Source organism: Oncorhynchus mykiss, chromosome 23 (genome assembly GCF_013265735.2).
Source record: "Oncorhynchus mykiss isolate Arlee chromosome 23, USDA_OmykA_1.1, whole genome shotgun sequence".
NCBI classification, from domain to species: Eukaryota; Metazoa; Chordata; class Actinopteri; order Salmoniformes; family Salmonidae; genus Oncorhynchus; species Oncorhynchus mykiss.
The window spans coordinates 50,379,222-50,391,973 of NC_048587.1; the positions used below are offsets into that span (position 1 = coordinate 50,379,222).

General features: G+C 54.0%; 1 protein-coding gene across 2 annotated transcripts in view; it reads right to left on the reverse strand.

The window, feature by feature from the left end:
* Positions 1-12,752, reverse strand: part of LOC110502946 (fatty acid synthase) — a 51,245-nt gene that overhangs the window by 19,939 nt on the left and 18,554 nt on the right. For both annotated transcript variants that reach the window (XM_036960736.1, XM_036960735.1), the window contains exons 9-18: positions 12,546-12,752; positions 12,128-12,315; positions 11,733-11,922; positions 11,565-11,659; positions 11,301-11,435; positions 10,931-11,134; positions 6,138-6,253; positions 5,673-5,848; positions 5,379-5,570; positions 22-102 (exon numbers count right to left, since the gene is read on the reverse strand). The exon at positions 12,546-12,752 is cut by the window's right edge and continues 280 nt beyond it. In XM_036960736.1, coding sequence (XP_036816631.1) covers positions 22-102; positions 5,379-5,570; positions 5,673-5,848; positions 6,138-6,253; positions 10,931-11,134; positions 11,301-11,435; positions 11,565-11,659; positions 11,733-11,922; positions 12,128-12,315; positions 12,546-12,752 — 1,584 coding nt within the window. The remainder of the gene's footprint in view (positions 1-21; positions 103-5,378; positions 5,571-5,672; positions 5,849-6,137; positions 6,254-10,930; positions 11,135-11,300; positions 11,436-11,564; positions 11,660-11,732; positions 11,923-12,127; positions 12,316-12,545) is intronic.

Below are 12,752 nucleotides of genomic sequence, written 5' to 3' on the forward strand. Positions count from 1 at the left end.
AGGAGAGTAGAGTATACATACCACTGACAGCCAGGTTGCCGTTCTCAGACACCTCAAACCGACTGGTGGCGGGCATGACACGCACCTCCAACTGGACTGAACCTGACAGAGAGAAGACGGAGTAATAGAGACAGAGTGGGGGGGAGAGCGAGAGAGAGAGCGAGAGTGGGGGGGAGAGAGAGAGGGCGTGGGGGAGAAAGAGAGAGAGAGAGTGGGGGGAGAGGGAGAGAGAGAGAGAGAGTGGGGGGAGAGAGAGAGAGAGAGAGTGGGGGGAGAGGGAGAGTGGGGGGAAAGGGAGAGTGGGGGGAGAGGGAGAGTGGGGGGAGAGGGAGAGAGAGAGAGAGTGGGGGGAGAGGGAGAGAGAGAGAGAGTGGGGGGAGAGGGAGAGAGAGAGTGGGGGGAGAGGGAGAGAGAGAGAGAGAGTGGGGGGAGAGGGAGAGAGAGAGTGGGGGGAGAGGGAGAGAGAGAGAGAGAGAGTGGGGGGAGAGGGAGAGAGAGTGGGGAGAGAGGGAGAGAGAGAGAGAGTGGGGGGAGAGGGAGAGAGAGAGAGTGGGGGGAGAGGGAGAGAGAGAGAGAGAGAGAGTGGGGGGAGAGGGGGAGAGAGAGAGAGAGAGTGGGGGGAGAGGGGGAGAGAGAGAGAGAGAGTGGGGGGAGAGGGGGAGAGAGAGAGAGAGAGAGTGGGGGGAGAGGGGGAGAGAGAGAGAGAGAGAGTGGGGGGAGAGGGGGAGAGAGAGAGAGAGAGTGGGGGGAGAGTGAGAGAGAGAGTGGGGGAGAGTGAGAGAGAGAGTGGGGGGAGAGTGAGAGAGAGAGTGGGGGGAGAGGGAGAGAGAGAGAGTGGGGGGAGAGGGAGAGAGAGAGAGAGAGAGTGGGGGGAGAGGGGGAGAGAGAGAGAGAGAGTGGGGGGAGAGGGGGAGAGAGAGAGAGAGAGAGTGGGGGGAGAGGGGGAGAGAGAGAGAGAGAGTGGGGGGAGAGAGGGAGAGAGAGAGAGTGGGGGGAGAGAGGGAGAGAGAGAGAGTGGGGGGAGAGAGAGAGAGAGAGAGTGGGGGGAGAGAGAGAGAGAGAGAGTGGGGGGAGAGAGAGAGAGAGAGAGTGGGGGGAGAGAGAGAGAGAGAGAGTGGGGGGAGAGGGAGAGAGAGAGAGAGAGAGAGTGGGGGGAGAGTGAGAGAGTGGGGGGAGAGGCAGAGAGAGGGAGAGAGTGGGGGGAGAGGCAGAGAGAGTGGGGGGAGAGGCAGAGAGAGTGGGGGGAGAGGCAGAGAGAGTGGGGGGAGAGGCAGAGAGAGAGAGTGGGGGAGAGGCAGAGAGAGAGAGTGGGGGAGAGGCAGAGAGAGAGAGTGGGGGGAGAGGCAGAGAGAGAGAGTGGGGGGAGAGGGAGAGAGAGCGAGAGTGGGGGGAGAGGGAGAGAGAGAGAGTGGGGGGAGAGGGAGAGTGAGAGAGTGGGGGGAGAGTGAGAGAGAGTGGGGGGAGAGTGAGAGAGAGTGGGGGGAGAGTGAGAGAGAGTGGGGGGAGAGTGAGAGAGAGTGGGGGGAGAGTGAGAGAGAGAGTGGGGGGAGAGTGAGAGAGAGAGTGGGGGGAGAGTGAGAGAGAGAGTGGGGGGAGAGTGAGAGAGAGAGTGGGGGGAGAGTGAGAGAGAGAGTGGGGGGAGAGGGAGAGAGAGAGAGGGGGGAGAGGGAGAGAGAGAGTGGGGGGAGAGGCAGAGAGAGGGGTGAGAGGCAGAGAGAGGGGGGAGAGGCAGAGAGAGTGGGGGGAGAGGGAGAGAGTGGGGGGAGAGGGAGAGAGAGTGGGGGGGGAGAGGGAGAGAGAGTGGGGGGAGAGGGAGAGAGAGTGGGGGGAGAGGGAGAGAGAGAGTGGGGGGAGAGGGAGAGAGAGTGGGGGGAGAGGGAGAGAGAGAGTGGGGGGAGAGGGAGAGAGAGAGTGGGGGGAGAGGGAGAGAGAGAGTGGGGGGAGAGGGAGAGAGAGAGTGGGGGGAGAGGGAGAGAGTGGGGGGAGAGGGAGAGAGTGGGGGGAGAGGGAGAGAGTGGGGGGAGAGGGAGAGAGAGAGTGGGGGGGAGAGGGAGAGAGAGAGAGTGGGGGGGAGAGGGAGAGAGAGAGAGTGGGGGGAGAGAGAGAGAGAGAGAGTGGGGGGAGAGAGAGAGAGAGAGAGTGGGGGGAGAGAGAGAGAGAGAGAGTGGGGGGAGAGAGAGAGAGAGAGAGTGGGGGGAGAGAGAGAGAGAGAGAGTGGGGGGAGAGAGAGAGAGAGTGGGGGGAGAGAGAGAGAGAGTGGGGGGAGAGAGAGAGAGAGAGAGAGTGGGGGGAGAGAGAGAGAGAGAGAGTGGGGGGAGAGAGAGAGAGAGAGAGTGGGGGGAGAGAGAGAGAGAGAGAGTGGGGGGAGAGAGAGAGAGAGAGAGAGTGGGGGGAGAGAGAGAGAGAGAGAGTGGGGGGAGAGAGAGAGAGAGAGAGTGGGGGGAGAGAGAGAGAGAGAGAGTGGGGGGAGAGAGAGAGAGTGGGGGAGAGAGAGAGAGTGGGGGAGAGAGAGAGAGTGGGGGAGAGAGAGAGAGTGGGGGAGAGAGAGAGAGTGGGGGAGAGAGAGAGAGTGGGGGAGAGAGAGAGAGTGGGGGGAGAGAGAGAGAGTGGGGGGAGAGAGAGAGAGTGGGGGGAGAGAGAGAGAGAGAGTGGGGGGAGAGAGAGAGAGAGAGAGTGGGGGGAGAGAGAGAGAGAGAGAGTGGGGGGAGAGAGAGAGAGAGAGAGAGAGTGGGGGGAGAGGGAGAGAGAGAGAGAGAGAGAGAGTGGGGGGAGAGGCAGAGAGAGTGGGGGGAGAGAGAGAGAGAGAGAGAGAGTGGGGGGAGAGAGAGAGTGGGGGAGAGAGAGAGAGAGAGAGTGGGGGAGAGAGAGAGAGAGAGAGTGGGGGAGAGAGAGAGAGAGGGGGAGAGAGAGAGAGAGTGGGGGGAGAGAGAGAGAGAGAGTGGGGGGAGAGAGAGAGAGAGAGAGTGGGGGGAGAGGGAGAGAGAGAGAGTGGGGGGAGAGGGAGAGAGAGAGAGTGGGGGGAGAGGGAGAGAGAGAGAGAGAGTGGGGGGAGAGAGAGAGAGAGAGTGGGGGGAGAGAGAGAGAGAGAGTGGGGGGAGAGAGAGAGAGAGAGAGTGGGGGGAGAGAGAGAGAGAGAGTGGGGGGAAAGAGAGAGAGAGAGAGTGGGGGGAGAGAGAGAGAGAGAGAGAGTGGGGGGAGAGGCGGAGAGAGAGAGAGAGAGAGAGTGGGGGGAGAGGCAGAGAGAGAGAGAGAGAGAGAGTGGGGGGAGAGGCAGAGAGAGTGGGGGGAGAGGCAGAGAGAGTGGGGGGAGAGGCAGAGAGAGTGGGGGGAGAGGGAGAGAGAGTGGGGGGAGAGGGAGAGAGAGTGGGGGGAGAGGGAGAGAGAGAGAGTGGGGGGAGAGGGAGAGAGAGAGAGTGGGGGGAGAGGGAGAGAGAGTGAGAGAGAGTGGGGGGAGAGTGAGAGAGAGTGGGGGGAGAGTGAGAGAGAGAGTGGGGGGAGAGTGAGAGAGAGTGGGGGGAGAGTGAGAGAGAGAGTGGGGGGAGAGTGAGAGAGAGAGTGGGGGGAGAGTGAGAGAGAGAGAGGGGGGAGAGGCAGAGAGAGGGGGGAGAGGCAGAGAGAGGGGGGAGAGGCAGAGAGAGTGGGGAGAGGCAGAGAGAGAGTGGGGGGAGAGGGAGAGGGAGAGAGAGTGGGGGGAGAGGGAGAGAGAGTGGGGGGAGAGGGAGAGAGAGTGGGGGGGAGAGGGAGAGAGAGAGAGTGGGGGGAGAGGGAGAGAGAGAGAGTGGGGGGAGAGGGAGAGAGAGAGAGTGGGGGGAGAGGGAGAGAGAGAGAGTGGGGGGAGAGGGAGAGAGAGAGAGTGGGGGGAGAGGGAGAGAGAGAGAGTGGGGGGAGAGGGAGAGAGAGAGAGAGGGGGGAGAGGGAGAGAGAGAGAGAGAGAGAGAGTGGGGGGAGAGGGGGAGAGAGAGAGAGAGAGAGTGGGGGGAGAGGGGGAGAGAGAGAGAGAGAGTGGGGGGAGAGGGGGAGAGAGAGAGAGAGAGTGGGGGGAGAGGGGGAGAGAGAGAGAGAGAGAGTGGGGGGAGAGGGCGAGAGAGAGAGAGAGAGAGTGGGGGGAGAGGGGGAGAGAGAGAGAGAGTGGGGGGAGAGAGAGAGAGAGAGAGAGTGGGGGGAGAGAGAGAGAGAGAGTGGGGGGAGAGAGAGAGAGAGAGAGTGGGGGGAGAGGGAGAGAGAGAGAGAGAGTGGGGGGAGAGGGAGAGAGAGAGTGGGGGGAGAGGGAGAGAGAGAGAGAGAGAGTGGGGGGAGAGGGAGAGAGAGAGAGAGAGAGTGGGGGGAGAGTGGGGGGAGAGGCAGAGAGAGTGGGGGGAGAGGCAGAGAGAGTGGGGGGAGAGGGAGAGAGAGAGAGTTGGGGGAGAGGGAGAGGGAGAGAGAGTGGGGGGGAGAGGGAGAGAGTGGGGGGAGAGGCAGAGAGAGTGGGGGGAGAGGCAGAGAGAGTGGGGGGAGAGGGAGAGAGAGAGAGAGTGGGGGGAGAGGGAGAGAGAGAGAGAGTGGGGGGAGAGGGAGAGAGAGAGAGTGGGGGGAGAGGGAGAGAGAGAGAGTGGGGGGAGAGGGAGAGAGAGAGAGTGGGGGGAGAGGGAGAGAGAGAGAGTGGGGGGGAGAGGGAGAGAGAGAGAGTGGGAGAGAGAGAGAGTGGGGGGAGAGGGAGAGAGTGGGGGGAGGGGGAGAGAGTGGGGGGAGGGGGAGAGGGAGAGAGTGGGGGGAGGGGGAGAGGGAGAGAGTGGGGGGAGAGGGAGAGAGAGAGTGGGGGGAGAGAGAGAGAGAGAGTGGGGGGAGAGAGAGAGAGAGTGGGGGGAGAGAGAGAGAGAGTGGGGGGAGAGAGAGAGAGAGTGGGGGGAGAGAGAGAGAGAGAGAGTGGGGGGAGAGAGAGAGAGAGAGAGAGTGGGGGGAGAGAGAGAGAGAGAGAGTGGGGGGAGAGAGAGAGAGAGAGAGTGGGGGGAGAGAGAGAGAGAGAGAGAGAGAGTGGGGGAGAGAGAGAGAGTGGGGGAGAGAGAGAGAGTGGGGGAGAGAGAGAGAGTGGGGGAGAGAGAGAGAGTGGGAGAGAGAGAGAGAGTGGGAGAGAGAGAGAGAGTGGGAGAGAGAGAGTGGGGGAGAGAGAGAGAGTGGGGGGAGAGGGAGAGAGAGAGAGAGGGGGAGAGGGAGAGAGAGAGAGAGTGGAGGGAGAGTGGGGGGAGAGGGAGAGAGTGGGGGGAGAGGGAGAGAGAGGGAGCGGGTGAACGCACATTGAAGGTCAGCAATGAACCACAGCAAAAGATTGACAACCCAAACAGACAACCCATGATCGAATACCTCCCCTGCCTTCATCCATCCCTTTTCCATCCCTCTCTCACCAGTCTTGGGTAAGATGGTGGCCCTGTGGATGGTGACGTCCTCGAAGTTGACAGGGGTGGTTTCCATGACAACTCCCAGGCTCCTCACCAGGGTCCTCCAGGCTAGCACCAGGTAACCCGTGGCCGGGTACAAGACACGCCCATCGATGCAGTGGCCAATCATATAGTAGTCTTGAGACTCTGGGTTCATGTCTAGGGGGAGAGGAGATCAACTCTGTTATTGTCCGATAGAGTGTGTGTGGACGTACAAGTTTGTTTGTGTGTGTTCTGTGTTGGTGTATGCATGTCTCTCACCAATGTTATAGATGGTAGCTGAGGTGGACCCTCCAGAACCAGCAGGGAAGTCCTCAGCCTTGGGTACATCCCAGGTCTGGGCGTGGTCCCACTGCACCAGGGGAGAGATCAGAGGGGTGCCCGCAGGCACCGGGTACTCCACGGGTGGGTACAGCTGCTTACAGTCCACGTTGATCCTGGACACAAAGGAGAGATGCTTGGTATTGAGGCATCTGACACAAGTATAGCTTTTCTAGGACTCAAAACTAAACATTTTACATGCATGTTTTAGCTTGTACTATGGACCATCAGAGTTTATGAGATTAACATTATGTCAAAGCAAGATCAGAATGCCATCTTGCAGTATTGGAACATAGCTGGTGTCTTTATTAAAACAACACCAGATAAAACTGAATTAGGTTCAGAATAGAATAGCATCAGTTGCATAATGATGACATTAGAGGCATGGCATGTCAGCAGACGGACCCGTTCATGTAGACCTTGCCGATGTGAGAGAGGAAGAACTCCAGGTTGTTGGCATGGCCTCTCCTCATCAAGGGCAGGATGGAACACGTGGGCTTCAGGCTGCGCTTCAGGATCGCCTGCAGGGGGAGACAGAGCAGTTTCACACAGAGTAATGACCACAACAGCTACAGTTGATGTTGGAAGTGTACATATATCTTAGCCAAATACATTTAAACTCAGTTTCACAATTCCTGACATTTAATCCTAGTAGATATTCCCTGTCTTAGGTCAGTTAGAATCACCACTTTATTTTAAGAATGTCAAATGTCAGAAAAATAGTAGAGATAATGATTGATTTCAGCTTTTATTTATTTCATCGCATGCCCAGTGGGACACTCGATTAGTATTTGGTAGCATTGCCTTTAAATTGTTGAATTTGGGTCAAACGTTTCAGGTAGCCTTCCACAAGCTTCCCACAATAAATTCCTCCTGACAGAGCTGGTGTAACTGAGTCAAGTTTGTAGGCCTCCTTGCTCGCACACGCTTTTTCAGTTCTGCCCACAAATTTTCTATAGGTTTGAAGTCAGGGCTTTGTGATGGCCACTCCAATATCTGGACCTTGTTGTCCTTAAGCCATAACTTTGGAAGTATGCTTGGGGTCATTGTCCATTTGGAAGACCCATTTGTGACCAAGCTTTAACTTCCTGACTGATGTCTTGAGATGTGCACTTCACAAAATAGATGGTAGATACACTGCTCAAAAAAATAAAGGGAACACTTAAACAACACAATGTCAATCACACTTCTGTGAAATCAAACTGTCCACTTAGGAAGCAACACTGATTGACAATAAATTGCACATGCTGTTGTGCAAATGGAATAGACAACAGGTGGAAATTATAGGCAATTAGCAAGACACCCCCAATAAAGGAGTGGTTCTGCAGGTGGTGACCACAGACCACTTCTCAGTACCTATGCTTCCTGGCTGATGTTTTGGTCACTTTTGAATGTTGGCGGTGCTTTCACTCTAGTGGTAGCATGAGACGGAGTCTACAACCCACACAAGTACATCAAAGTTGGATCAGCCTGTAGTGTGGTTTTCCACTTTCATTTTGAGTGTAACTCCAAATCCAGACCTCCATGGGTTGATAAATTTGATTTCCATTGATAATTTGTGCGATTTTGTTGTCAGCACATTCAACTATGTAAAGAAAAAAGTATTTCATAAGAATATTTCATTCATTCAGATCTAGGATGTGCTATTTTAGTGTTCCCTTTATTTTTTTGAGCAGTGTATATTGAAGCAACCAGTCCCTCCTGCAGCAAAGCAATCCCACAACATGATGCTGCCAACCCTGTGCTTCACGGTTGGGATGGTGTTCTTCAGCTTGTAAGCATCCTCCCCCTTTTTCCTCCCAACATAACGATGGTCATTATGGCCAAACAGTTCTATTTTTGTTTCATCAGACCAGAAGAAATTTCTTCAAAAAGGACAATATTTGTCCCCATGTGCAGTTGCAAACCGTAGTCTGGCTTTTTTATGGCAGTTTTGGAGCAGTGGCTTCTTCCTTGCTGAGCGCCCTTTCAGGTTATGTCGATATAGGACTCGTTTTACTGTGGATATAGATACTTTTGTACCCGTTTCCTCCAGCATCTTCACAAGGTCCTTTGCTGTTGTTCTGGGATTGATTTGCACTTTTCGCACCAAAGTACGTCCTAGGAGACTGAACGCGTCTCCTTCCTGAGCGGTATGATGGCTATGTGGTCCCATGGTGTTTATACTTGCATACTATTGTTTGTAATGATTAACGTGGTACCTTCAGGCGTTTGAAAATTGCTACCAAGGACGACTTGTGGAGGTCTACAATTTTTTTCTGAGGTCTTGGCTGATTTCTTTTGATTTTCCCATGATGTCAAGCAAAGAGGCACTGAGTTTGAAGGTAGGCCTTGAAATACATTCACAGGTACACCTCCAAATGACTCAAATTATGTCAATTAGCCTGTCAGAAGCTTCTAAAGCCATTACATTTTCTAGAATTGTCCAATCTGTTTAAAGGCACAGTCAACTTAGTGTATGTAAACTTCTGACCCACTGGAATTGTGATACAGTGAATTATAAGTGAAATAATATGTCTGTACACAATTGTTGGAAAAATGACTTGTGTCATGCACAAAGTAGATATCCTAACATACTTTCTAAAACTATAGTTTGTTAACAAGAAACTTGTGGAGTGGTTGAAAAATGAGTTTTAATGACTCCAACCTAAGTGTATTTAAACTTCCGACTTCAACTGTAAGTATGTGCATACATGTCAGGTGTGTGTGTTTCTGAGAGGAGAAAACGGTCACATTGTGACACTGTGTATTCACAGCAGTAGTGGATGAGTGGAGCCACCTCCTGTGTGTGTCTATATAGCGTGTACACTAACCTGCAGCAGAGCGTGTGGTGCTGTCTATATAGCGTGTACACTAACCTGCAGCAGAGCGTGTGGTGCTGTCTATATAGCGTGTACACTAACCTGCAGCAGAACGTGTGGTGCTGTCTATATAGCGTGTGGTCTAACCTGCAGCAGAGCGTGTGGTGCTGTCTATATAGCGTGTAGTCTAACCTGCAGCAGAGCGTGTGTTGCTGTCTATATAGCGTGTAGTCTAACCTGCAGCAGAGCGTGTGGTGCTGTCTATATAGCGTGTAGTCTAACCTGCAGCAGAGCGTGTGGTGCTGTCTATATAGCGTGTGGTCTAACCTGCAGCAGAGCGTGTGGTGCTGTCTATATAGCGTGTAGTCTAACCTGCAGCAGAGCGTGTGGTGCTGTCTATATAGCGTGTAGTCTAACCTGCAGCAGAGCGTGTGGTGCTGTCTATATAGCGTGTAGTCTAACCTGCAGCAGAGCGTGTGGTGCTGTCTATATAGCGTGTAGTCTAACCTGCAGCAGAGCGTGTGGTGCTGTCTATATAGCGTGTAGTCTAACCTGCAGCAGAGCGTGTGGTGCTGTCTATATAGCGTGTACACTAACCTGCAGCAGAGCGTGTGGTGCTGTCTATATAGCGTGTGGTCTAACCTGCAGCAGAGCGTGTGGTGCTGTCCATATAGCGTGTGGTCTAACCTGCAGCAGAGCGTGTGGTGCTGTCTATATAGCGTGTAGTCTAACCTGCAGCAGAGCGTGTGGTGCTGTCTATATAGCGTGTAGTCTAACCTGCAGCAGAGCGTGTGGTGCTGTCTATATAGCGTGTACACTAACCTGCAGCAGAGCGTGTGGTGCTGTCTATATAGCGTGTAGTCTAACCTGCAGCAGAGCGTGTGGTGCTGTCTATATAGCGTGTACACTAACCTGCAGCAGAGCGTGTGGTGCTGTCTATATAGCGTGTACACTAACCTGCAGCAGAGCGTGTGTTGCTGTCTATATAGCGTGTAGTCTAACCTGCAGCAGAGCGTGTGGTGCTGTCTATATAGCGTGTAGTCTAACCTGCAGCAGAGCGTGTGGTGCTGTCTATATAGCGTGTAGTCTAACCTGCAGCAGAGCGTGTGGTGCTGTCTATATAGCGCGTACACTAACCTGCAGCAGAGCGTGTGGTGCTGTCTATATAGCGTGTACACTAACCTGCAGCAGAGCGTGTGGTGCTGTCTATATAGCGTGTGGTCTAACCTGCAGCAGAGCGTGTGGTGCTGTCCATATAGCGTGTGGTCTAACCTGCAGCAGAGCGTGTGGTGCTGTCTATATAGCGTGTAGTCTAACCTGCAGCAGAGCGTGTGGTGCTGTCTATATAGCGTGTAGTCTAACCTGCAGCAGAGCGTGTGGTGCTGTCTATATAGCGTGTACACTAACCTGCAGCAGAGCGTGTGGTGCTGTCTATATAGCGTGTAGTCTAACCTGCAGCAGAGCGTGTGGTGCTGTCTATATAGCGTGTACACTAACCTGCAGCAGAGCGTGTGGTGCTGTCTATATAGCGTGTAGTCTAACCTGCAGCAGAGCGCGTGGTGCTGTCTATATAGCGTGTAGTCTAACCTGCAGCAGAGCGTGTGGTGCTGTCTATATAGCGTGTAGTCTAACCTGCAGCAGAACGTGTGGTGCTGTCTATATAGCGTGTGGTCTAACCTGCAGCAGAGCGTGTGGTGCTGTCTATATAGCGTGTAGTCTAACCTGCAGCAGAGCGTGTGGTGCTGTCTATATAGCGTGTAGTCTAACCTGCAGCAGAGCGTGTGGTGCTGTCTATATAGCGTGTACACTAACCTGCAGCAGAGCGTGTGGTGCTGTCTATATAGCGTGTAGTCTAACCTGCAGCAGAGCGTGCGGTGCTGTCTATATAGCGTGTAGTCTAACCTGCAGCAGAGCGTGCGGTGCTGTCTATATAGCGTGTAGTCTAACCTGCAGCAGAGCGTGTGGTGCTGTCTATATAGCGTGTAGTCTAACCTGCAGCAGAGCGTGTGTTGCTGTCTATATAGCGTGTAGTCTAACCTGCAGCAGAGCGTGTGGTGCTGTCTATATAGCGTGTAGTCTAACCTGCAGCAGAGCGTGTGGTGCTGTCTATATAGCGTGTAGTCTAACCTGCAGCAGAGCGTGTGGTGCTGTCTATATAGCGTGTAGTCTAACCTGCAGCAGAGCGTGTGGTGCTGTCTATATAGCGTGTAGTCTAACCTGCAGCAGAGCGTGTGGTGCTGTCTATATAGCGTATAGTCTAACCTGCAGCAGAGCGTGTGGTGCTGTCTATATAGCGTGTAGTCTAACCTGCAGCAGAGCGTGTGTTGCTGTCTATATAGCGTGTAGTCTAACCTGCAGCAGAGCGTGTGGTGCTGTCTATATAGCGTGTAGTCTAACCTGCAGCAGAGCGTGTGGTGCTATCTCCACAACCACAGCGTTATCAGGCACCAGGCTCAGGCCCTCCTGGAAGAGGACAGGGCTGACCAGGTTATTACAATGGTACTCTGCTGAGGAGTACAGAGCCAGCGGGCTGTTCCAGTCCTTCTGGGGGATAGATGTACTGATCCACCTGGCAGACCTCTGCTTAGGCTCCTTGATCACCTACAAAGGGGGAGGAGGGAGAGAGAAAATTAAGTACAAGAGAGAGTAAATTAAGTATTAAATTAATTTCTAGTGAATAGGAATTTTTCAGTTCATGAAGGTAGTTTAGATTCTCCTCCTGAAATGACAGTTAAAACCCCAAACCGTTTGACACACGTCGTCTTACCCTCTTGAGAGCAGCCAGCAGGGCGGGAGCGATGGAGGCCATGTAGTAAGAATGGAAGGCTACACCAGCACTACGAACCTCCTTGGCAAACACACCACTCTCCTTCAGCTCTGATACAAACCTACTCACTTCCTCCTGCATACAGAAAACAGGTACACAGTGCCAGTTTCAGGAAGATGGTTTTCACAGATATAAAAGGATCTTTGACAATGTATAACGCTAATGATAGATACAACTGCAGGGATTTGGACCAAAATGTGTTACCGCAGGGCCAGAGATGGTGACGGTGTCTTCAGCGTTGTGACAGGCTGGAACCACACCCTGGGGACATTGTGCCTTACACTCTGCCCAGGTCAGACCTGAAGAAGAGAGAGCGAGTTAGAGGCAAACCAACTGATCCCAATTCAAAACACACACACACACACGTCTTACCGACTGCAGCCATGCCACCAGGGGGCAGGTTAGCCTCGTTAATGGATCTCCCTCTCCAGTATGCTGCCAGGATAGCCTCACTGTGACTGAGGGATCCGTCTGCATAGCCACAGGCCAGCTCTCCCACACTGTGGCCCACAATGCCGTCTGGCTTCAGACCCAGCATCTGGAGCAGGTCAATCTGGGCGATCTGAGAGGGGGGGGGACAGACAGGGGTTATCTTTAGGAACCTAGGAACACCTTGATATGTCAGAGGCATTGTGTGGCCTTTGGACAATACAGTCCATAGCCTTTTGGTTTCAGTGCCATTTCCCCCCTCCACTTAGTTAAAATGGTGCCCCTCCTTCTGTAAAAATGGTGGTCTGCTCTTAGTTAAGACGACTGCACCAGCGTACCTGTATGGCAGCGAGGCCTACGAAGGCTTGGACGGTGTCCTCGAAGGTGCTCTCATCAGCCTCCATGAGCAGACTGGACACACACATCCCTGTGTCCTTCAATGCTATGTCCGAACGCAAGATGGACTCCCTGAAGTCTGGCAGCTGCATCAGACTGCGCCCCATCCCACCCCACTGGGTGCCCATACCTGAGATATACACAACACACACACGTCTCTCTTAAACCTCTTTGCTGTCATCACTCGAGGTAGAAGTTGCCCTTAACCACAGATCCAGGAACAAATTATCCTGCCCCCTGCCCCCAACCCTAACACTAACACCAACCCTTAGGCTAAGGCTTGAATAAATGCTACATCTGACCCTGTAGCAGTGGTTAGAGGTAACTTCTCATTTCCTCTCCTACCCAGTCCTCTCTTACCTGAGCAGACGTACCACAGTGGTCTGGGCGTGGCCTCAGTCTTCTGCACCTCTGTGACATCATCCTTGGAGCCAATCAGAGCGTAGCCCCTGTAGGGCATCCCCACTGTGGGCATCCCAGACACCTCGTTCAGCAGACACAGGAAGTTGTCATTGCCCGAGTGTTCCTTCCCCTTGCTGAGGAGGGTGGAGACAGCCTCCTCTGTGC